Source organism: Notamacropus eugenii, chromosome 1, assembly GCF_028372415.1.
Source record: "Notamacropus eugenii isolate mMacEug1 chromosome 1, mMacEug1.pri_v2, whole genome shotgun sequence".
NCBI classification, from domain to species: Eukaryota; Metazoa; Chordata; class Mammalia; order Diprotodontia; family Macropodidae; genus Notamacropus; species Notamacropus eugenii.
The window spans coordinates 310,047,517-310,069,503 of NC_092872.1; the positions used below are offsets into that span (position 1 = coordinate 310,047,517).

The following is a 21,987-nucleotide window of genomic DNA, read 5'->3' on the forward strand; positions in this document are numbered from 1 at the left end:
ACCAGTGTAGTACAATGTAAACAATTTAACTGATAATTCAGGAAAATATTGAGTTTAAGAAAGCTTTAACTATGTTGTGGAAAAGAAAACTTTAATGCTGAATTCAATTATAAATGAATGGCTAAATGAAATGATATCTAAGTACAAGTTTTAGACAACTTGAAGGCCTTTTGCTCTGTGTAGTACAGTCTTTTTACATATTCCCTTAGACTTTAGATTTTTTTTTAATGGATGAAATAAAATACATTACAAAGGAAATCAACTGTATTGAACAGTTTAAAAAACATGTATTTTTAAAATTCACAGACATTCTTAAATCTGTCTATGGATTCCTTGGGGGACTATGGAACCCAGATTAAGAATCCTTACCTTAGACAAGGGGTTGGGAACCTGCCTTAGACAATCACACTTTGGGATACAATTTTATAGCACTGCACAAATGATACATAGTTTTTGGCCTGATGAGGGGTAGAGGGTATGGTGCTTCATTGGTAGTAGCTTTTGGCCTTCTAATAAAAACAGGCTTTTCACCTGAATTCATGTGGGACCATACAGGTGTCACTCCCAATAATACTGATTCACTAAAATTCCTAGAGGTTGAGCAGTATGGAAGCAGAGTGAAAGAGGAGAGAAATGACAACCTCCTTTTTCAGTCAGGCTAGTGCCTTTATGTTGCCTCAAAAAGGTTAACTTTAATTTCCTCTGACCCATTCTTTGCTCGTTATTCTTTCTACCTGAAATGTATTCCTCTTCCCATCCAACAAAGGCAAGCTCAAGTAAAGGCCCATCTCTTCCCTCTAGCCATAAAAACTAGGGCTCCTAAACTTTTATACCACTTCGTACTACTCAATGTACTACTTTATAACATACTGTCTTGTTTGATTATTCCATGAGTTCTTATCTCCACATCTAATGCTTCTTCAAGGATGGGATTATGCATTACCTTATATCTGTATTTACAGTATCTAGCACACAACTGGAACTTCATACTTCCAAATACCTTACACCTTTTCTCTTGTATTTCTGGCACACTGATTCTGCCTAAAGTAGATCATCAATAAAAGTTTTCAGAATGAAAAAAAAAGACCTAAACTCAAAATCTCATCAACTCTGACCAACCAAGAGGCCAGTATATTCTTATCTCTGTAGGTTTTGCATTTTGTGAATAACATACATGGCATTTAAAGAATCTATGCTACGTCTATCTTCTCAGCATGCTCAAGGCCTGAAAAATAAACTTTACATTTGCCTAAATATTACGGTATAAGAAAAAATGTTTCGAAAACAAATGTTTCCAAATCTACTTTTTAAATACCAGCATCTCGATCCCTTTCCCATTAGGAGCACACTTAAAATAAAAGTTCTATTTCTGAGATTTTTTTCAGAAACATAGTTGAGAAAAGCTACAAAAATCAAGCTGGCATTGTTTTTCAAAGCAACGACACAAACTGATTTTAACTAGAATCAATCCAATTACCATTTAAAAAGAATCAAACCAATGATCAATTTAAAAGTTTCTTGGTGATAGTTTTATGTTAGTTAGGGATTTGGGAGTAGGAAGGTTTCATGTTAAACTCTTCTGGTATTTTAAGTTAGTCCAGCAAGGGAAAAGGCCTCTGGTTCTGCTGGTTTGGGGATCTGCCCGTACCAATTCTGCTTTACACCAGCTATCTTGAAAACTGAGAGAGAATTGAGAACGTCTTACCTCGGAGAAATTAACAGCCAAGGGGATGATTCCAGCCACGTAACATCCTACCAGCATGGCCAGCGACAGAAGACTAATGGAGAGGAAATCATCCATTTTCTTGTCCTTTCGTTACCCCAAAGGACATCCAACTACTGTTCCCCCCTCCCACCCGGGGTTTCAGAGGGTGCTTAGTTATTTAGACACGTTCGTGGCTCCCGAAGAGCAGGCTTGGGGAGTATCAGCTGCTCCGGTCAGGTCTTTCGGGCTCCAGCCGACAGCAGGTTTACGTTAGTCACTTCTTCCTTGTCTACCAGGGAGAACTGCTGCTTCCTGGTAACAGGACCAGCGAGGGCTTTGGGGGGCCTTATCCCCAGATGACAAGAGCACAAGATTTCTGCTGTTACCAAGGGGAGAAGTCCATGGGGGGGAATGATGCTGTGTGAGACTACTGGCAATCGTAAAGTCACGGCCCTAAAGCTGCGGGACACGGAATGGGGGGCGGGGGATACACTGCCTCAAGAGGCAGGGGAGGCGAGCGAGCCTGTCCCCTGAGTCCGCCCGTCAGTGACCTCCCCCTGTCACCCCCAGGGCCCAGAGCAGCCCACCAGCACCGGCCCACTCTCTTCCGTGTCTAGAGGGCTGAGGAACGGAGGCCGCAGTTCTCTAACGGGAACCTCGGGGGAGGATTCAGCAGAAGCGTGTACAGTGCTCAGTCTCTGGCCTATACCCAGGGGTCCCCCTAGCTGCCCGGCCTCGGCCCGGAGCCTCCCCAGCCGCCGCCATCGCAGCCATTGCCGCCAAGTGGCACCTCCTCCACACATCCACTTCCGGATCTCGGCATTGCCCTCCCCGCCCCCTCCTCCTCCTCTGAAACGTTGCTTCCGGGTCACAACCGTCCTCTCCCAGACACAACCTACTTTTGGTTCTCTTCGACCCAGCCAGCCGCCATCTTTGAGTTGGGCTTGCGGGACTGGATCTCTGTCGCTCCGTGAGCAGCTGATCCCCTGGAATGGGTGTCTGATCATAGGAGCCTAATATTCAGCGTCGTGGAGAGAACAGGATCCGCACCGAAGCCGAAAGCTCCCCGGTAGTCTTTCCCCCCTCATCAAAGATGGCCAGCCAGGCGTCAACGGCTCCTTTGAAGGTATGGGTCTCTGGTCTCCTGGGGGGGGGTGCTCTCGCGTTGCGCCGCCGACTTCCGGTGGCTCTTCTCGCGGGGATTGGCTGTTAGCGGGGTTGCGGCTCAGCTCGTGTGCAGTGGCTGTGGCGGCGGCAGCGGCGGAGCTCCGGACGATGGTGAGAGAGGCCCCGGCGGCTGTCCCCTACCCCAGATAATAACCCTAGGCTGGGAGGGCCGAACCGGAGCTTCCCCTGACCCTTGTGATTCCGCCCTTCTCCCGTCTCCGGGGACTGGGCCCGGCCCCCCGGTGTCCGCATTGTGGCTGACTGACCCCCCCACCCTTCCACCCCTCGCGGTTCACACGCCCGCGGGGACGGCTCGGAATCCCCCTTCCGCAACGTGGGCGACCTCGAGAGCCTGTAGCTGCCCGCCAGAGGCGAGCGCGCTCCGGTCCCGGGGGAGCTGGGCGAGGCCGCGGAGGGCACCCGCTCCAATCCGGCAGGCTCCGGAGGGTGCTGGGGATGAGTCTGCTGCCCACCCCACCCCCACCCCGACCCCGAGGCGACGTCGACTGCTCAGCCTGTTTTCCCTCCAAAATCTGCCGTCTTATGAGTAATGGCATGTGTTTATGGAGAGCAGCCACGGAGCTGCCCTTGGAGTTGGGGGGTGCCCCTTCCACGCGTGGGGGCCGCGGCTCTCTCGTCTACTTCTGAACTGTGTGAATGCTTGTTTTCCTTAGGGCTGTACTTTCCTTCTACTCCCCCTTCCCCCTTTCTGTATTCCCGCTCTTCATATTTTATTACCCGTGCCTTCCCCAAGTGAGGGTTGGATGTAGAACTTAAGAGTTTGCGAATCAAGTGAGCTTCTGTTTGTAAGAGTCTCTTACTCTGCATCAGTTTTAAATTGTAGAGGATCTGTGTGTATAAAGGAATCCTGTACGCATGGTGCCTGCAAATAGGCGGTTATTGAGTCCTTGCGAGGTTGGAGCGAAAAGAATAACTTGGACCGTGGATAATATGTCTTTCTGGGAAATATTTTCAGTGCTTCACACTTTTATTGATCATTTTAAATATCTCTTGTGTTAATAGAGCAAACTAATTCAAAAGGTGCCCCTGACAACAACTTGCTCCTGTCACGCACATTGGAGTCATCTGCTGTTTTTTAGTCTGATTAGAATTTAAAATGGCAATCAGAGAAATTCAATTAGCTTTCTTGTGAAAAACATTTGCTTTCGCATTTCATGACTAGATTAAGTAATCTTGATTTGTTTTTAAAGAATTTTGAGATGCCTTTTAAAGGGAAATATAGGTCTTTTAATTGTTCAACGGCATAAACTACTATGGTATTATATAAACATTTCAAGAGCACCTACTCTGACAGGCACTCTGCATGGGGTGTCAGAATGGGGTACGGCTCTGGATTCAGACTTGAGCCTAGAGGCTTGCTTGTTTAGCAGTCAGGTGGTAATGTTCAAAACTGCATTTTAAAGACATTGGAGAAATGCACAACGTTATTGTGAGGTCCTTTTACCACCGTTAGTTTCAGGAGGACGATGGAGTTGGATTTTAAGGGAGGTAGAAATTGAAGAAACATTTGGAGACAAAATGTTGTCTTAGAATTTGTCATATTAGATTATATTTGGGGAGGTTGAAAAATTGAAGTACCAATGCTAGAATGAATAAGATTACCTAGAATTGTAGATTTTTTGAGGGAGGGGAGATAATTCAGAGTGAAAATGAGTTTCCTAAATTCTACTTAGGTAGCCATATGTTTCCTCATATTTGGTATTAGCATGGTTTTTTACTGTAATTCGTGGTAAAAAGAATTGCTGCTTTGTGTTAAAAGTCCAAAAAAAATTCATGAGGAATGCTTTAGAACAAATTTGGCTAATAGAAGGAATATAAAATATAACTGGGTTGACTATAAAATGAAGAACCTCCAGAAAGCTCTGCAGACAGCGCTGGTATGAGGAAAGAGTATAGTTAAAAAATGCTTTTAGTATCTTATGATAGAAAAAGAAAAATCTTTATTATAAAAATAACAAGTCTGTATTATTTATCCCTTAAATCTATTCAGACCGGTTAAGTTCCATTATGCATTTAGAATTGGATAAACCAATAGTCTTTAAGCCTCTAAGCAAAAGTGATCAAATTTGCTAAAGTTATAAGCTTGGGAGTGATAAATACTACAAGACCTGGTGCAAAGTGCTGATCTCAAACAGTTTAGGGTTTGGATATCAAACAAGGAAGGTTTCTGTGGAGATGGGCTTTGATCCTGGTTACTGAATGAAGGGTAATATTTTGTTAGGAGGAGATGGGTAGGATAGGTAGAAAGATAATAGGAAGGGTTAGGAGCAGTGAACATATCCAGTGTTTGGGGAATGGCCTTTTTATCTAAAATATGGGGAGAAAGGAGGGTGAAAAGATAGTTTGTAGTAATATTATGGAATGTATTGAATGCCAAGAGAATTGAAATTGAAAGAATTATTTAATTCTTATTTTAAGAAGAGAGATCATAAACATCAAGCCACTAGCACTCTTTCAACCACGTGCAGCTTGATGGTCCTAATTAATTGCCGTATCTAATTGATGGGGCAAATCCACGTACACTTGTTCTTTTGATTGTTCTCTTTTGTTATTATTTGTCAATTTCATCCCCCTCCCACATTGACCTTTCCTTTATAACAAAAGGGGCAGCTGTTTAAGCAAAACAAACACATCAACCATATTTTATATAGCCCAGCACTTCTCCCGAGGTGTGGTCCAGGGACTCCCCAGGATACCTGAGACCCTTTTAGGAGAACCTAGAAGTCAAACCTATAATAATGTTACTGTTTCATTTCCTTTTTTCCCCTTATTTCCCATTTAAAATACTTTTCCCTTTTCCAATTACTTGTCTCTGTAAGGCTGGTTTTTCTTCACATAATTCAGTGCAAACAACACATCTCAAAAGTGTGAATGCAGAAGCATTCACAGAAGCAGCAAACAATCCAGTATCCTCTATTAAACCAGGCATTAAAGAGATTTGCAGAAATATATAAAATAATTACATTATCCTTAACAATTTTTTCTTTTGGAAAATATGGAATTTTTCCCACAAAAGTTTAATTAGCATGTGATAAGTTTGTTTTCTTAATGAATTAAATATTTTAAAATTCATCAGTTTTCATTTCTACTGTGGTAAATATCAATATTGAACATAAACAGGTTATTTGTTCTCAATAATTTTTAAGAATGTTAAAATTTGAGAACTGTTGTTACAGTGTGTGCAACATTCCATAGCCACATTCCCCTACCACTCTCCTCTTCTTCAGGACCAAAGATTAATAATTATAATTACATAGGGTAGAATTTAATTTTATCTTTTGTATCGTGTTTTTCCTGGTTATAATTACTTCTCTGTTCATCAATTCTTACAAGTCTTAACTAGTTTCTCTTATTATAGGCCAAATGATATGGATAATTTATCCCTTTTCACATAATTCAAAATTGTTTTCCATGATGGTTATACCATTTCATGGCTCCATCAACATTGTTAGTATGTATGTGATCCCATAGCCCCTCCAACATGAAATAGGTCTGTCGTTTGTCATCTTTGGCAATTTGCTGACTATGAGATAAAACCTCAGAATTGTTTCGATTTACCTTTTAATTATTAGTAATTTGGAGATCTTTCATATAGTTGTTAATAGCTTACAAATGCTTTTTTGAGAAATGTTTGTTCATATACTTTGACCACTTTTCTAACAGGGATTGCATTTTGGTTTTATACCTTTGTATTAGTTAATTTCAGATATAATTGATGCAAGGATGTTTTTCCTTTCTAATCAACAGTTTACTATATCCTAGTTTCATTGATTTTGTTGATGCAGAAACTTTTCTATTTCATGTGATTGAAATTGTTTCGCTTGTTAACTGTTTCTTGCTTGACATTTACTTCCATCTTCCTCCATTTTTTTAAATGATATGACCTTTTTTATGTTTATTCTTTAGGCCATAATCCATTTGGAACTTAATTATGGTATATTGTTTTAGATGTGTTCATCTAAACCTGGTTTTTTTGCCCAATTTATTCCTGTATTTTTTGTGAAATAGAGATTCCTTCTCCAAGTAGTTATGTTCTTGGGTTTATCACTCCAACCTACTTTTGTGAGAGAAGTATGATCCTAGTATCTAACCCAGAGTAGAATAAAACAAAGTAAGGTAACTATTGCCACTATCACTAATGACTATTTAAGCAAAAAGTCTAAATGGAATTCTGACAAAAAGACAGTATATATCCAGAAAATTTTTGGCTGGTAATCATGGATTTATGCCAGGGTGTAAGTATGGTTCAAAATTAGGAAAGCAATTAACCTAAAAAGTCATGTTAAAAGCAAAAGCACACAATTATAGCAAAAGATGCAGAAAAAGTTTCTGACAACAAAAATGCCAAAAACTTTTATAAGCATAGGCAGGAAAAGACCATTTTAAAATATGCATAAAAGTATTTACAGCCAAAACCTAGCATAGTTTGAAACGAAGAGACAACTAAAAGCCTTCTCACTAGGTACACAAAAGCAAAGCTGTTCTCTCTCGTTATTTGACACAATTCTCAAAATGCTATTAGACATGAAAAAGAATTTGAAGTCGTAAACAGTGGCAAAGAAGGAACAAAATTATCATGACAGATTACTCAGGAAACTTTAGACTCAATGAAGAGACTAATGGAAACAATAAAGTAGAAGGCTAAAAATGAATTTCATACACAACTATAGAACAGCAACAAGATCTGGGAGGAAATAGAAAAAGAAAAACTGTTTGAAATAATTATAAAGTCCAGGATTCCGCCTACTCAGATATCCTCAAGACGTATAGAACACTTCAGAGAAACAAAAGGTGGTTGGGCTGTGACAATGTAAGGAAAAAATGATATCGCTTAAATCATTTTATAGGTTTAGTGTTGTACCAGTCAAACTACTTAGAATATAAATTGGAAGAAAAAAACTTGAATACTGTATGATTATAATTATCAAAATTGGTCCTTGAGAGGTGAGAAATGCACTTCTTTCCCTCTTTTCAGAGGTGGGGAGCTATGGGTGTAGAATATTGCATATTCCTGTCAGACATAGTTAATGTGTTGGTAGATTTTGCTGGACTGCTTTTTAATTTAACTTTTTTTTAAATCTTAGTTACAAGGGATGACTTGTTGAGTCATCAACGGAGGGAGCGATTTACATTTGGAAATGAAGGTGATGTAAAAACAAAAGATGTCAGTAAAGATAAGATTTTTTAAAAAGTAAACCACATAGCATTAGCCAAAAGACTTATCTCAGTATTAGCTTCAGAAAGTAGCAAGATATAAAATAAATCCACAAGTTATTATTATTTTATGTTGTAATACCAAAAACCACAAGGAAGTGATAGGAAAAAAATCCCATTCATAATAACTACAGAATACATATTGGGGAGAGTCAATCTATCAAAACGCTAAAGACATAAACATAATTAGAAAACACTTTATAGAAATAAAGGAAGACTTAATAATTGGAGGATAGGCATTGCTCATATTGGGGTCACATCAGTATTAAAGGTTTAATGTACAGATTAGTTGCTTTACCAGTATTACTGCCAAGGAGTTAATTTATAGAACTAGACAAAGGGGGAAAAAGATCTACACTCTAAAAGAAAAAAATGATAAAAGTAGTAATAAAAGCGAGGGGAATAGCACTTCCATATAACTCAAACTATGTTACAGAGCAGTGATCATCAAAACTCTTGAGTCCTGGTTAAAAGTAAAGTAAAAATTAAAAACAGACTAGCTAAATCTGTGGTGCTGCTGCTGGTGATTGTTGTCCTTAACTCCTCCTAAGGAAGACCTTTCTACCAATGCAGTTCAAATGTTCTGCAACTTAGAGAGTTGTGTAGGGGACTAAGGTATTAAGTGATTTGCCTGAGTTGCTTAGCCAGTATTTGTCAGAAGTTGAATTTGGACCCAAGTCTTCCTGGCTCTGAGACAGTCTAGTCACTACATGAATCTGCCATCACTCATCAAACATTTGATTTGTGAGCAGGTCATTTTAGATTAGGAAAGGACATCTTTCTGTCAAACTACCCATTTGCAATTAAAGCATCTAAATAATGATATTACCTAAATAAAAAACTAACCTTTCCCATCAAAATAACACTCATAATGGAGTAGGAGGGAAAAGGTGGATTAATGGTCCATAAGGGATTGATAGTCAATCTACCAACATTAAGCATTTCTTTTGGGTAGCAAAGTGCTTTCCAGGGATATGTGGGAAATACAGAGATAAAGAAAGTATGGTTCCTGGCCTCAAAGAACTTGATCTATTAGGCAAAGTATGATATACACAGATAATTACTACCAAATGAATGGTACCTAGGTGGTGGTATGAGGTACAGCTGGAAAAGATAAGTTGATGCTAGACCACAGAAGGATTTGAAGATTATGCAAAAGAGTTTGAGCTTTATTAGTAAACTTATGTCCAAGGGGCCAGTCTGGCCTTGCCTGTTTTATAGAGCCTTCAGCTAAGAATTTTTGCATTTTTAGATACATTAAAATTATATTTTAAAAATGTAAAAACAACTCTTAGTTTACAGGCGGGCAAAACATGATTTTTTTGACTCCTGCTATAGACCATGGGGAGCCACTGAAGGTTTTTGCGCATAAGGATGATCTGTGAAACATAGTAGTTTAGTTTTCCTAAAATGTCAGTGTGACTGTAGATGAGCTGTGAGGACATGTAGTTGGGGAGTTATTAAAGTCTTTTGTAACTAGATGACAGGCTATGACTTGGGTTTAGGTGGTGGCAAAAGAATGAAAAGAATATGAGGCAATTATTTAGGAAAGAAGAATAACAAGATTTAGTTTCAGAATACAGAATCTAATTTCAAGAAATGAATCGTGGCTATTATTTTCTACCAAGTAATGGTCTCATGGGACTTTAAAAGAGAATCCAAATCTTACATTATATACAGTTGCACAAATATTCAGGAAATGAACAGTAACACTCCTTTATATCTTGATAACAGTTGTTGAAGTCTTGAACATGAGTTTCAGATTATACTTTGATCACTCAGATTTTGCTAAGAAACTATATTGAATTTGCCTTTTTCTTTTTGCAGTCTCATACCATTTTGTTGGTACAACCTACCAAGAGGCCAGAAGGCCGAACTTATGCTGATTACGAATCAGTGAATGAATGTATGGAAGGTAAGCTAGAACTAGTTGTGGGAAGTTTACCCCCCTGCAAAAATTACTTTATGTACATGGGCTGAAAAGTCATGAGATAGATTTTCTTTTTAAAATACTGTTATTGAAATCTTTTGTTTTTATATCCTATATATTCCCTCCTTTCAAAGAACTATACCTTATAAAAGGAAGCTTTTTTAACATTCAAAGAAAGGGGGAGGGTATCAGCAAAACAATTGAACACATTGAAAAAATCTGACCTTGTATTTAATGTTCCCCACTTATGGATCTGACATCTGTAAAGTTGGGGGTAGTTCTTGTCTTATCTCATCTTTGGAGTGAGATAATTTTCTAAGAGCCACAAACAAAAATGTATTTCATTAGCACACCTCATAAGTTCTGGTTAAATTCAAATTGATATCTTAGAGCAACTAACATAGTTGTACATTGAAGCTTTATGAAATTCTCTCTCAGCCAAATGGTCTGTTTTTTTCCTGCAAATAATAATTGCAGGCTATGTTATGGTATCTGTAGGTGAGAAGAGAGAACATTATAAGCAAAAGGGCAGTTTAACATCACACTTTATATGTTAGGATGAAGTCCTTATAATGAGAACTAACAAACTTTATAAATTTGAAGAACCATCCAGAGCATACACAGCCTACATCTAAAAAGATTTAAAATGTAATAAAGTTCATTGCTAGTGAGTCACTTTTTTCAGCAGATGATGCATTTCTTACTTCCTCTCGATAAAACTATTAAGACAACAGCATCTTTAACCAGAGTACTCCCAACTCCTACCCAAAATGCCTGTGATTTGTGGCTCAAGGTAATTGCTAGTCCTCAAACTAGTTGGTTTGGCTACTAGATGGATACTCTTGAAGATGAATCACAATCGTAAAGGCAGAGTGTGTTTTGAAGATGCACATTAAGTTGAACATGTGCTCCTTGTTGCAGCTCCCCAGTTTAGTGTTGTTTTGATTACATTGACTAACGTTGTGCTCACAGGAACATAAGCTTTGCACATGTTACAGTTTTTTGAAAGAAGGCATTCAGTGATTAGCATTGCTGAAGTTAGTACTTTATCATTGTTTTAAAGATCTATAGATTCGCTGGTATGAGTACTTCCTTAATTAGCAAATCACAACCACACTCTCACTAGGTAGAGATAGTTTTTATGAATGATTGTGGCCAAAATATACCTCCCTATGGCCAGCCTATCAGTGAGCCTTTTAAGAATTTTTCTTTGGTTACTATTTTTGTTGCTTGGTCCATACATGAAGGTATTATTGCTTGGTAGAACCTTTAAGAGCTTATGCTCTACTGGCCTAGCCTCCAAGAACCGAGGGTCACCATGCCATGATGAGGCGTAAAAGAATCTTCCTTTCTACAGTAGAAGATTGTATGTTTTGCTTTTTGAGAGCGTTTTGACAGTCATGACTTTTTCTTTTGGTGAGCTGTTAGTTGAATGATCTATGGAAGTTGCATTATAGCAGGATTTGGCAAACTACTGGCTTAGCTGCCTCTTTTTGCAGCACATTGTTTGCTGACACCTTCATTATATTATTGATAGTCCTGAGCTTATTAAGCTTAAAACCTTTGTAAGGGAATAAGAATATAACTTTTTCCAAATTGCCAGCAGTGTTAAATTCACTCAGAATATAAGCTGCTTTTGGGAAGGACTGTCTTTCTTGTATTTATATCCCCAGGGTGTAAGCACTTAATAATTGCTTGTTGATTTGAGTTTGTTATGCCTTTAGGCTACAGGAGTCTTAGAAGATAGAATTTAGGAGTAATAGAAAAGTCTTATTTTCCGGGGGTGAGGAAGATTTTCCGTATTTCAAAGGTCTTGTTTTAATGAATATCAAAAATTAACAAAGAGCATGGGTAGTTCCCTAATTCGGCTAATTGACTTAAGCCTAACTTAATGGTGATGAATTGCTTTCTAAACTTTTTTTAATCTGATTACCATTTAAAAGCAAAACAGAAACCCTGCCTGTCAAGCATCACTGTAAGTACCCTGTGTTTTATTTGCCCAGATAGTAATAATACGGGATATTTATATAATACTTGAAAATTTGTGAAGTACTTTACATAAATGCCCTATTTCATATGACACTGACAACAACTGTGTGAGGGACATAGTAGATTTGCTATTATCATTAATTTTACAGATTAGGAAACTGAGTCTCAGAGGGTTTAAATGACTTGCCCATGGTCAAACACCTCATAAATAACTGCTGTCATATTTTTTTTCCTGTTACTTATTAATGCTCTTTTCTTATACTGCTACCCTTTTCCAGTGACTCTATATCCCCAACCCTGCCATTGGAACCCTCCTTTTTTTCAGTTGAGTACGGTCAAACAAAACAAAGCAAACCATATTGGTCGTGTCTGAAAATGTATTTCAGTCCACACCTATAGTCCAAATATCTAGGTCTTTCTAAACTTTAACATACAGTTCAAAACCCAGAAATTTGTGTAAGATCTTGTTTTTCCTCTTTCCAGGAGTTTGTAAAATGTATGAAGAACATCTGAAGAGAATGAATCCCAACAGTCCCTCCATCACATATGATATCAGTCAGTTGTTTGATTTTATTGATGATCTGGCAGATCTTAGCTGCCTTGTGTAAGTATCATCTGCCAATGTAAATGATGAAAATTTTTTATTCTTTTCATTAGTTTCTCTTCCTCCCCCCCCAAAAAATCACTGATTCAATTTAATACTTTACATTATCTCATTCTGCTGTAAGGATCATCTCCTCATTTTAATACTTTAGAATTAGAGGCACTGGAAGTTTCTACAGATTTGTCTACTGAATGAGTAAGCAGAACTCACGTTAAAAGTTAACATTCCCCCCATTTGGGGGTGTAGTATCTTAGGCTTCACCAGAGTTTTTGTTCAAAGACTTTCTGGGTTACTGTTGATGAAAATTATATTGTTCTTTAAAACCATATAGATCAAGATACATAGGATCAAATAGAGAGCTATGAAATGGCACTTATCCTTTGATCTAGCAATACCACTGCTAGGTCCGTATCCTGAAGATATCTAAAGAATTGGAAAAGGGCTTATTTGTACAAAAATATTTGTAGCAGCTCTTTTTTGTGGTGACTAAGAATTAGAAATCAAAAAGATACCGTCAGTTGGAGAATGGCTAAACAAGCTGTAGTATATGATTGTAATGGAATATTATTGTGCTATAAGAAATGACAAGCAGGATGATTTTGGAAAAACCTGAAAAGACTTACTTGAACTGATGCATAGTGAAGTGAACAGAACCAGGAGAACATTGTGCACAGTAAAAGCAATATTATTCTATGAAGAACTGTGAATGACTTACACTATTCTTAGCAAATACAATGTTCCTTGGAACATAGTCCCAAAGGACTGAAGATGAAGCATACTATCACCTTCAGAGAAAGAACTGATATTGTTTGAATACAGACTGAAGCAAGTTATTTTTCACTTTTTCTTTTATTCAAATCTTGTACAAAATGACTAATAAGGAAATGTTTTACATGATTGCACATGTATAACCTATTTGTTTACTGTCTCAGGGAGGGGAGAGGAGGATAGAATTTGAAACTCATAACATTAAATGAAAATGTTAAAAAATTGAAAAAATACATGGGATCAGGATGGAATTTATGTTATGTTAGCTTTTGCAGTCTTTTGTATGTGCATTTTTGTCTAGTATCCATTGTGGTGAAATTAGAAAATACTGGTATTTTGGACCAGCAGTGCTTAGCAGTCTGTTGTTTATTAGTTCTCTATCTTGTTCCCTACAGCTCTTCAGACTTTTTCTTTTCTCACTTTGCCCCCAATAATAAGAATTCATATTTGCATAGTATTTTGATGTTTGCAAAGTACTTTTCTCATTATAACCTAATCCAGTAGTATAGGTACCCCATTTAACAAATGAGGAAACTGGGGATTGGTTAAATGACACGTAAGTGGCAGAGCTGGAGGGTGATTGGGTGCTCTAACTAGTTCCCACTACCTTGCTGCCCACGCACCAGAGTAGAAGACTAAGGCCATCCGAGTGAGTATCCCCAGCCCACCTTAGTCATTTCTCAGAACATTTGAGCAGCATCATCTGTTCATTCTTCTTTCCCTCTGCTATCATCACTCTTCACGTAGCCTCTTACCTGTTTCCTTTATCCTGTCCCCTTCTGTTTTCTCTTCCATCTCTCTTTCTGCTATTTACCTTTCCATCTACTTACTAACATGGTCAAGTTTTTACTTTTTTTCCTCATTCACTACTCTTATCATCCCTGAAAAAGTTGTTTACACCTAATGCATCCATTTCATTAGTACCCACTATATTCTCAATCCTATGAAAGCTCCCCCTGTCCTTTTATTTTTTTCCCCCTTCAATCTATATCGTTCCTTGAATAACCTTTCTTTTGTATAAATAAGGTCATATCATTCCTGCTCAAAACTGTTGTCTACTAAATAAAAGTTCAGTTCTTTTGGTAGGTAGTCAGTGCTCTCTCATATCTGATGCCACTCTTCTCTAGTCAGTAAAGAACTGTCCCATCATATTTTGCCTGGCACTTTGTTTTGCATCTCTATTTCACTTATGTTGTAGTTACTTGTGTTTGTCTTATCTCTTTACACTAAGACTGTAAGATATGAGCAGAGACATTATCTTAATTAACTTTGTCTCTCCTATAGAGTTCTACATATGGTAGATGCTTAATAATTTTCTGTATCACTGAAGATTTATCAAACCTGATAAGGTTGTATTGTTTAGTATGCAAAGTTATCTTTGTGGAGCTTTTTCCCCACCTAGAGTTTACTTTGGATTTATTAATCCATTTAACATTTCTGATGTTGGATGTGACAACTTCATTTTTACAGAAGGGGAAACTGTAGCATCATATGTAAGATGAAGTTATCTATACAATGGCATAGTCATCACTGGCCGAAGCAAAGACTTGAATCTAGAGGAATCATTTACTCCTTGACTCCAACCCAAACCTACCTGCTTAACTTGATAGAATTGCCTTGACATACGTACATGTTCGTAATTCTCAGGTCAGCAAAACTAACTGGCATATCAACTGAGTCTGACAGTGTTACCTTTGCAAAGAAAGATGTATTTTTTTTACTTATTTAGTGCCAGACTGAATCTAAACAGCACTCAGTTTGGGGTTTTTCTTTTTTCATATTCTGCTTGTTTCACTTTACATCAGTTCATATACATTTTGCTATGCTTCTTTGAATCTTGATGTTTGTTGTATCATAGAATATAGTAATATTCTATTACATTTGTGTATAACAATTTATTGATCCATTTCCCAGTCAGCAGATATCTATTTTGTTTCTAATTCTTTGCTGTTACATAAATTGCTGGTCTTTTTTGGTCTTTATGGGACCATTATTTCTCTTTTATCTCCTACTACAATGCTTGGTAATGGGATATCACAGTCAGTGGACATGGGCTTTTTCCTTACTGTCTTTAGCTGCTTTCCAAAATCATCAGACAACTTGATAACTCCACCTAGAGTTCATTAATAGGGCCTTTTTCTATACCCTCTCTATCACTGACTATTCTTCTTTTTGTCATTTTTGCTAATTTGCTGCATATGAAGTGAAGGACTGAAAGGGTTGTTCTGATTTCTTTTCACTCATTGGTAATTAGTAATCTTTGTATATGGTTATTTGTAATTGTCAGTTCTTTTAAAGTTTGTTTGTATCCTGTAACCATTGGACTTTGGCTCACTCAAAACATGCAATTTTCCTCTGTGTTGTATATGTATTATAGAGATTTTTCAGAACAGACTTTGATATACATTTCTCTTTTCCGAACAGGCCCACCTTGTTTATTGGAAAGTTATTTATAGGCACACATTAACAGTTTTAAAACAGAATGTTTAAGAGAGAGTCACTGTGATGTAGTGGATAGAGGGCCAACTTTTGGTTTAATATGTTAAGTCTGGGTTTAGGTCCGGCTTCTTGCCCTGTGACTTCAACTCACTTAACTTCTCAGTGTCCCAGGGAGTAGAGTAGCAGTAGTTAATGTTAATTACCTATTTCCTTTTAATAAATTAATCCTAATTAGGAGCAGGAGTAGTAAGATCACTACAGAGTTTACTATTTCAAATCCTGTTCTGGTTTAAACTATATGTTATCAAGTTGGTTTAGAAAATTTTTCCTTGCCCACTAAAAGTATATTCAAATGTTTAACATTTGTTGAGTATTTCAAGGGCCATTTAATTCATTTATCACCATATTAACTGCCTTAAAATAGGCATTATTTATTTTTCAAATGGGAAAATCACATAAAAAGCAATGACCATGGTCTTATGTGTATACACTAATAGTGTAGATTTTTAGGGATGGGGGGGGGTGAGGGTAGTTCTCTTTATTTTAGAATGCAGTCTTTTGACTAAAATCCTGTAACAGAACTGTTAATACATTTAGTTGTGATACACTGTAAAATATGTCTCCTTTTTTATACAGATGAAGTTTCATGCTGAGTATCTAATTCAGTATAAATGTTTTGTGCAAAGTACTGTGCTATGTGTTTTGTGAGGCACAAAAATGAGTGAGACGTAGTCTCCATAGTAAGAGACAAAATAAGTAGGATAAGAGGTCTGAAAAGTTGCTGTAGATTTGGAAAGACTTCATGAAGGAAAATGGTATTTGAGTGGGGCCTTAAAGGGTGGAAATAGTATCAGACCTTTTCAGAAGGGATGTGAATTAGGGGAAAGGCAATTAAGTTGGAAGAAACTGCATAATGAGACAAGGAAATGGGATAAAGGGTATGTTTGGAGAATGATGCATTAGTCATTTAGCAGATGCAAAGGAAACTGATGGGACTGTGAGTTATTTGTTCTTGGATAGGACTAGGGCACAGGTATTTTCACTAAATCAAGAACAGTTAGATAAGTGCGTGCACACACACTTATTGAAAACTGGGTATCTACAGGCAGTCTTAATTTTAAGAACTCTGCTGAGGATTTGAAGTATCTTAAATAGCTAAAGTACATACTGATTAATTGGAAACTATACTTTGCAGAGGAGTACCCTTTAAGCTATTGTAAGGAAAACTGGACCTTATCCAGGGAGGCTGACAGAGTGAAGAAAAAGAAAAGTACTTGTGTGGTAGATGTAGTTTTCATTAGTATTATATAGGTCTCTTTGAGTATCAGCAAAGCTGTTTTTGGCTTGGAACATACATATAACTCTCAGGCAGCTGACTAGTGCTTAGTTAAATAAATTTTGACTAAATGCTTATGTCTGTTTTCTTTTTCCTTCTTTTTCTGAGGCACTTGGGGGCAAGTGACTTGCCCATGGTTACAAAGGTAGTGTCTGAAGCCTGGAGGATTTGAACTCTAGTCCTCTTGACTCCAGGGCCAGTTCTCTATCCATTGCCCTTAAATGCTTATATTTTAACTAATACAAGTTTAACCCTTTCTACCTGGGGCAGTAACTAAGGAAGTGAGAATAACTATTTCCCACCCTCATATACCCTCCCTTCACGGTAGAATGTGTGCTTCTTGAGAGTAAAGACTTTTTTTCATCTTGCAGTGTCTTATATATAAGAAGGTGTTTAATAAATTCTTGTGGGATTCAAAAGCCAATGTTTTGTATCTTCTCCATTGCCTAACACAGTGCATTGCTCATTGTGGGCACCTAATGTTTGACTATATGAAGGAATATAGAATAATAAGAGATAAGGATAAGAAGGTTTGATGAGTGAGAGCCTTGAACTTTAGGACTTGAGTGTGGTGGCTAGCCATTTAAAATGATCAGAGTACTGGAGGGTGAGATGACAATCAAAAGCATACTTTAGCAAAATTACAATGATTGGTTATCTGTAAAACGAGTCAGAAATGGGAGAAACTTAAGGTGAGGAAGTTGGAATTGTCTAGGTGAGTAATAAGGGTGGTGACTTTGAGAAGGGAATAGATAAAAGATGGTTCAGGTAATTTCAGGATTGGCAACTGGTTGCATATTGAGCATAAGAGAGTGGGCATCAAAGAAAGGTGACTCCACACTTTGAAGTCTGAGTGAAAGAAAGGTGGCACTATTAATAATAAAAAGAGAAGTCAGAAGAGAGGAAATAGTTTTGAGGGAAATAATTTTCAGTTTGAGACAAGCAGATATGACATCCATGTAGAACTATCTGGTGGGCTGTTGGAAATAGAGGACTAAAGTTGGGAAGGATAATTTGGTAGAATTATATATATATATGTATATATTGTAGAATTATATATATATATGTAGAATTATATATTATATATGTGTATATATATGTAGAATTATATGTATGTATAATAGAGGTAGAAATTAGAACTTTGCATACTGTCTACATTTCAGAGAGTAAAGAGGAGTCAGTAACTGGAATAGATTCTGTTCAAAAGAAGAGAAATCATAGCATTAGGAGGAGAGTCTGATTAGTGCAGGATGTCATAGAAGCTAGAGGAGGTTAGGAGCAAATGGGACAATGTGTTGCTGTGTAATCTCTTGACAGGTTTGAATTTCAAATTTTTTCTCACCAATCAATAGCACTTATTAAATGTCTAGTGTTTTGCAGGCATCATGATAGGCAATAGGACTTAAAACAACAAAAACAAAGCAGTCCCTGCCCTTAAGGAGCTTTTGTCTCATCTTTGTCTTTCAGTATTTCCTTTTCCAAAAGAGGACTGATTGGGTTCATTTACTTATCACTTATAACCTTGATGGGAAGTAACAAAAAGGATATTTTTGAAAGAAACAGAAAAAGGATTAGAAGGTTAAAGATGGATTTCTCTAGGGAAGTCCACAGGCACTCAAGGCAACCTGCACCTATCTGCAGATCTGTCATATTCCCACCAGATGTTGCATATTGCTTGTGAGGTGCTCATTCTTCATTGCATTCGTAGATAATCCCTAGTTACTTGATGGCTGCTTTTCTTACTGTTAGTCTGAATGTAAATTTGCTGTTTCACTTGAGTTTCAATTTTAGGTCAGTTTAAATGTTTCTCCCTGTTCTTGCAGACTTCCAAGGGGCACCTAAGTTTTAATAACTGCCTTGTCCATGAATTGGATATTATTGCTGATGATAGTCCCTATCCCTAATAATTTATTTTTTCCCCCATTCTTTGTAAAAATTTCTAAAGTTTTGCGTTCCAAATTTTTTCTGCTTCTGTCTGCACATGTTACACATGTGCAGTTGTGGAAAACTTATTTGCATATTAGTGTTGTAAAAGAAAACAGAAAAAAGACTCGAACAAGAAAAATAAAAGTTTAAAAAAAGATATGCTTCTGTATGTGTTCGGATTCCATTAGTTCTTTCTCTGGAGATGGATAGCATTTTTCATAAATCGTTTGAAATTGTCTTGGATCATTGCATTGCTGAGAATAGCTAAATCAGTCACAGTTGATCATCGTATAACATTGCTATTACTGTGTACAATGTTCTTCTGGTTCTGTTCATTTTATTATCATTTCAACTGTGTCAGTTCATGTAAGTCTTTCCAGGTTTTTCTAAACATTCTTCTCATCGTTTCTCATATAGCACAATAGTATTCCATCATAATTACATACTGCAGTTTGTAAAGCTATTCCCCATTTGATGGGCATCACTTCAATTTCCAGTTCTTTGCCATGACAAAAAGAGCTGTGATAAATGTTTTTGTACATAAAACTCCTTTTCCTTTTTCTTATCTCTTTGGGATACATACCTGGTAGTGGTGTTGTTGGATCAAAGTGTATGCAGTTTTATAGCCCTTTGGGCGTGGTTCCAAATTGCTCTCCAGAATGGTTGGATCAGTACACAATCCACCAGAAGTACATTAGTGTCCCAGTGTTCCCATATCTTTGCCAACATTTGTTAATAATTTCCTTTTCTGTCATATTAGCCAGTCCGATAGATGTGGGATGGTACCTTGAGTTGTTTTGAGTTGCATTTCCATAAGAGCTTTTTAAAAAATGGATTATAGATTCTTAGTTTTAACTACCTCAGATACTATCCAATTCAAGAATTTTTTATTTTTCAAGGCAAGTGCTAAAAACTGGTTCTGAGGTTCCTGTAACACTTGAAGGAAAAACATTGTATTGTTTATGAAGAGGATAACATGGCCGTTTTGGAGAGTATTCTTAATTCTGTGTGATTTATAAATAGCTTGCTTCAGATCACCTTGCTCATTGTTGAATTTCACTGTTAGTTACATCTCTGCTGGCCTCCACCAACCTGACTCACTGGCTTTATTTCTGTTGGGATGGAAGAGAGGAACAATTTGCCACAGTAACCCTGCTTATTCCTTTCTTTTCCCTAGCTACCGAGCAGACACTCAAACGTACCAGCCCTACAACAAAGATTGGATCAAAGAGAAGATCTATGTGCTTCTCCGTCGGCAGGCCCAACAAGCTGGCAAATAATCCAAGTGGCAACCTTGGGGGGATGTGGGGAGGGCTTGGAAAACAGGTGTGTACCCCGTGCTGTAATGGGAGCTTTGTATTATAGAAGTCCCGTTTCTATTTTGTTACAATTTAGCCAAGGTCGAATGTATTAGGAGTATTAGAAGATTTTTGTCTCGTTCAATCTGAAGCCCCTGTCCCTCCCTATTTTCTTTTTCTTTTTTAAGAAGTAGCTGAGAATTTCTCTTTGGTCAGTTAGCACTTGGTTACAGTTCTTCCAGCTGTTCATATCTGCTTATAATTTTCACTGTACTTATTCCTTCTGTGTGAGGTTTTTCCAGAATTTAGTTATGTCCTTAAAACTCAAAGGCTTAGTAGAGAATACAATAAATGCTCTTTAGTTAAGCTTTCTCTGAGTGAATTTTTTGCCTCTGAGCATGCATTCCTGTAAAACAACGATTTTACTGACTACAGTGCTAAGGAAAAATTGTATATTGAGCTGTATATCATGTTATATCATGTGAGAAGCTTTTACCTCATTTCTCTGGCATAGTAAGTAGCTCTTAGCTGCTCTGAATTTCTTGATTCCTAGTGAAGTAGCCTTTATGTAACAACATCCAACCCACATTTTCTGTTCTTTGGCTTTGTTCAAGTATTCTTGCTATGAATGAATGTCCGGACTACACAACTTAGAACTTTCAGCATTTCAGCATTAATTACTTACCATTACATAGAAAATGAGAGAAGAGCAAACTAGCAATTAAAAGAAGTAATGGATTTATCATTTTCTTCTACTTAACCTGGGGTATGCCTGCACTGTCAATTTATCATTCTCCTAATATCCACATTTTCTTAGTTTTCTTCCCAAACATTAGAAATGAGGGGGTTTTTCTCTAAATCTGATAACGTTCTTTTGATTTTTATTATAGTCCAAGTGGCAGATAAGGTCACAACAAGACTGGTAACTAACAATGTCTTATTCAGTGACTTTGTAGTGGGTCAGGGATCAACAAAGTAGCCTGGTGAACCAGCCAAAAGAGGTTTTTACATTTTAAAATTAAGTTTTATTATGTTGAGGAACAAATGGGACAACTGTAAAGTGCCTAGTACAGTACTTGACACATATAAGCACTATACAAATGTTGACTATTTTAAAATGTTTTAAAAAAAGCCTATTAGTGGATTTGGCCCTTGGTTTGCTCATTTCTGTACTAGGTTACTTGTTTATGAATGAATCTTTGTGTGTGAGTGGCCAAGTAATTAATTCACATAGAGCGAAGCCTTGTCATTTTTCTTCATTAACTGAGCAAAGAACCAAAATGTGTGAGCCATTAATACTTGGCAATAATTCTATAAGATATCAGTGTGTTAAGAGTAGTGGTATCAAACTCAAATAGAACAGGATTCCTGCAGATCACTTATTGACTTAGAGAATTTCAAACTAACATTATCTATTATATATGTTGTATTTTTGTTTTTCCAGTTAACATTTTAATCTGATACTGGCCTCAGGAGTTTTGGGTCTCATGCTGGGGAGTTTGACACCTCTGCTAGAGTAGCTCTGGAGTGTAATGGATTCTTGTACTTGCTTGATGTTTTGCCATGGTCAGAGTTAAAAATAAACTGTGC

At 37.3% G+C, this 21,987-nt stretch overlaps 2 protein-coding genes across 7 annotated transcripts in view; one reads left to right on the plus strand and one right to left on the minus strand.

Annotated features, from left to right (window-relative positions):
* Nucleotides 1-2,712, minus strand: part of SLC39A9 (solute carrier family 39 member 9) — a 63,001-nt gene extending 60,289 nt beyond the window's left edge. Inside the window, exon 1 of one of the 2 annotated variants that reach the window (XM_072629493.1) lies at nt 2,605-2,712. In XM_072629493.1, the coding sequence (XP_072485594.1) occupies nt 2,605-2,712 (108 nt within the window). Of the gene's footprint in view, nt 1-1,705; nt 2,288-2,604 lie in introns of those variants that run through there. The other variant, XM_072629494.1, reaches the window with a different exon arrangement.
* ERH (ERH mRNA splicing and mitosis factor) lies at nt 2,701-20,763 on the plus strand. 5 transcript variants are annotated; one of them, XM_072629498.1, is made up of 5 exons: nt 2,742-2,831; nt 7,978-8,037; nt 9,935-10,022; nt 12,510-12,630; nt 20,277-20,763. In XM_072629498.1, the coding sequence occupies exons 2-5, from the start codon at nt 8,032-8,034 to the stop codon at nt 20,377-20,379; spliced, it is 318 nt and encodes a 105-aa protein (XP_072485599.1). In that variant the 5' UTR covers nt 2,742-2,831; nt 7,978-8,031; the 3' UTR covers nt 20,380-20,763. The 5 variants fall into 5 exon arrangements, with proteins under 5 accessions (XP_072485597.1, XP_072485599.1, XP_072485598.1 ...); XM_072629497.1 differs by lacking the exon at nt 2,742-2,831 and adding an exon at nt 2,852-2,983; XM_072629499.1 differs by lacking the exon at nt 2,742-2,831 and adding an exon at nt 3,197-3,425.
* Nucleotides 20,764-21,987: the final 1,224 nt, after the last annotated feature.

Excerpts from the sequence above, each read along its gene's own strand:
- ERH (XM_072629496.1), top strand. The coding sequence starts at position 2,799 with ATGGCCAGCCAGGCGTCAACGGCTCCTTTGAAG. Across the intron at positions 2,832-9,934 it reads CGTCAACGGCTCCTTTGAAG|TCTCATACCATTTTGTTGGT; the intron begins GTATGGGTCTCT and ends TTCTTTTTGCAG. Across the intron at positions 12,631-20,276 it reads GCAGATCTTAGCTGCCTTGT|CTACCGAGCAGACACTCAAA; the intron begins GTAAGTATCATC and ends TCTTTTCCCTAG.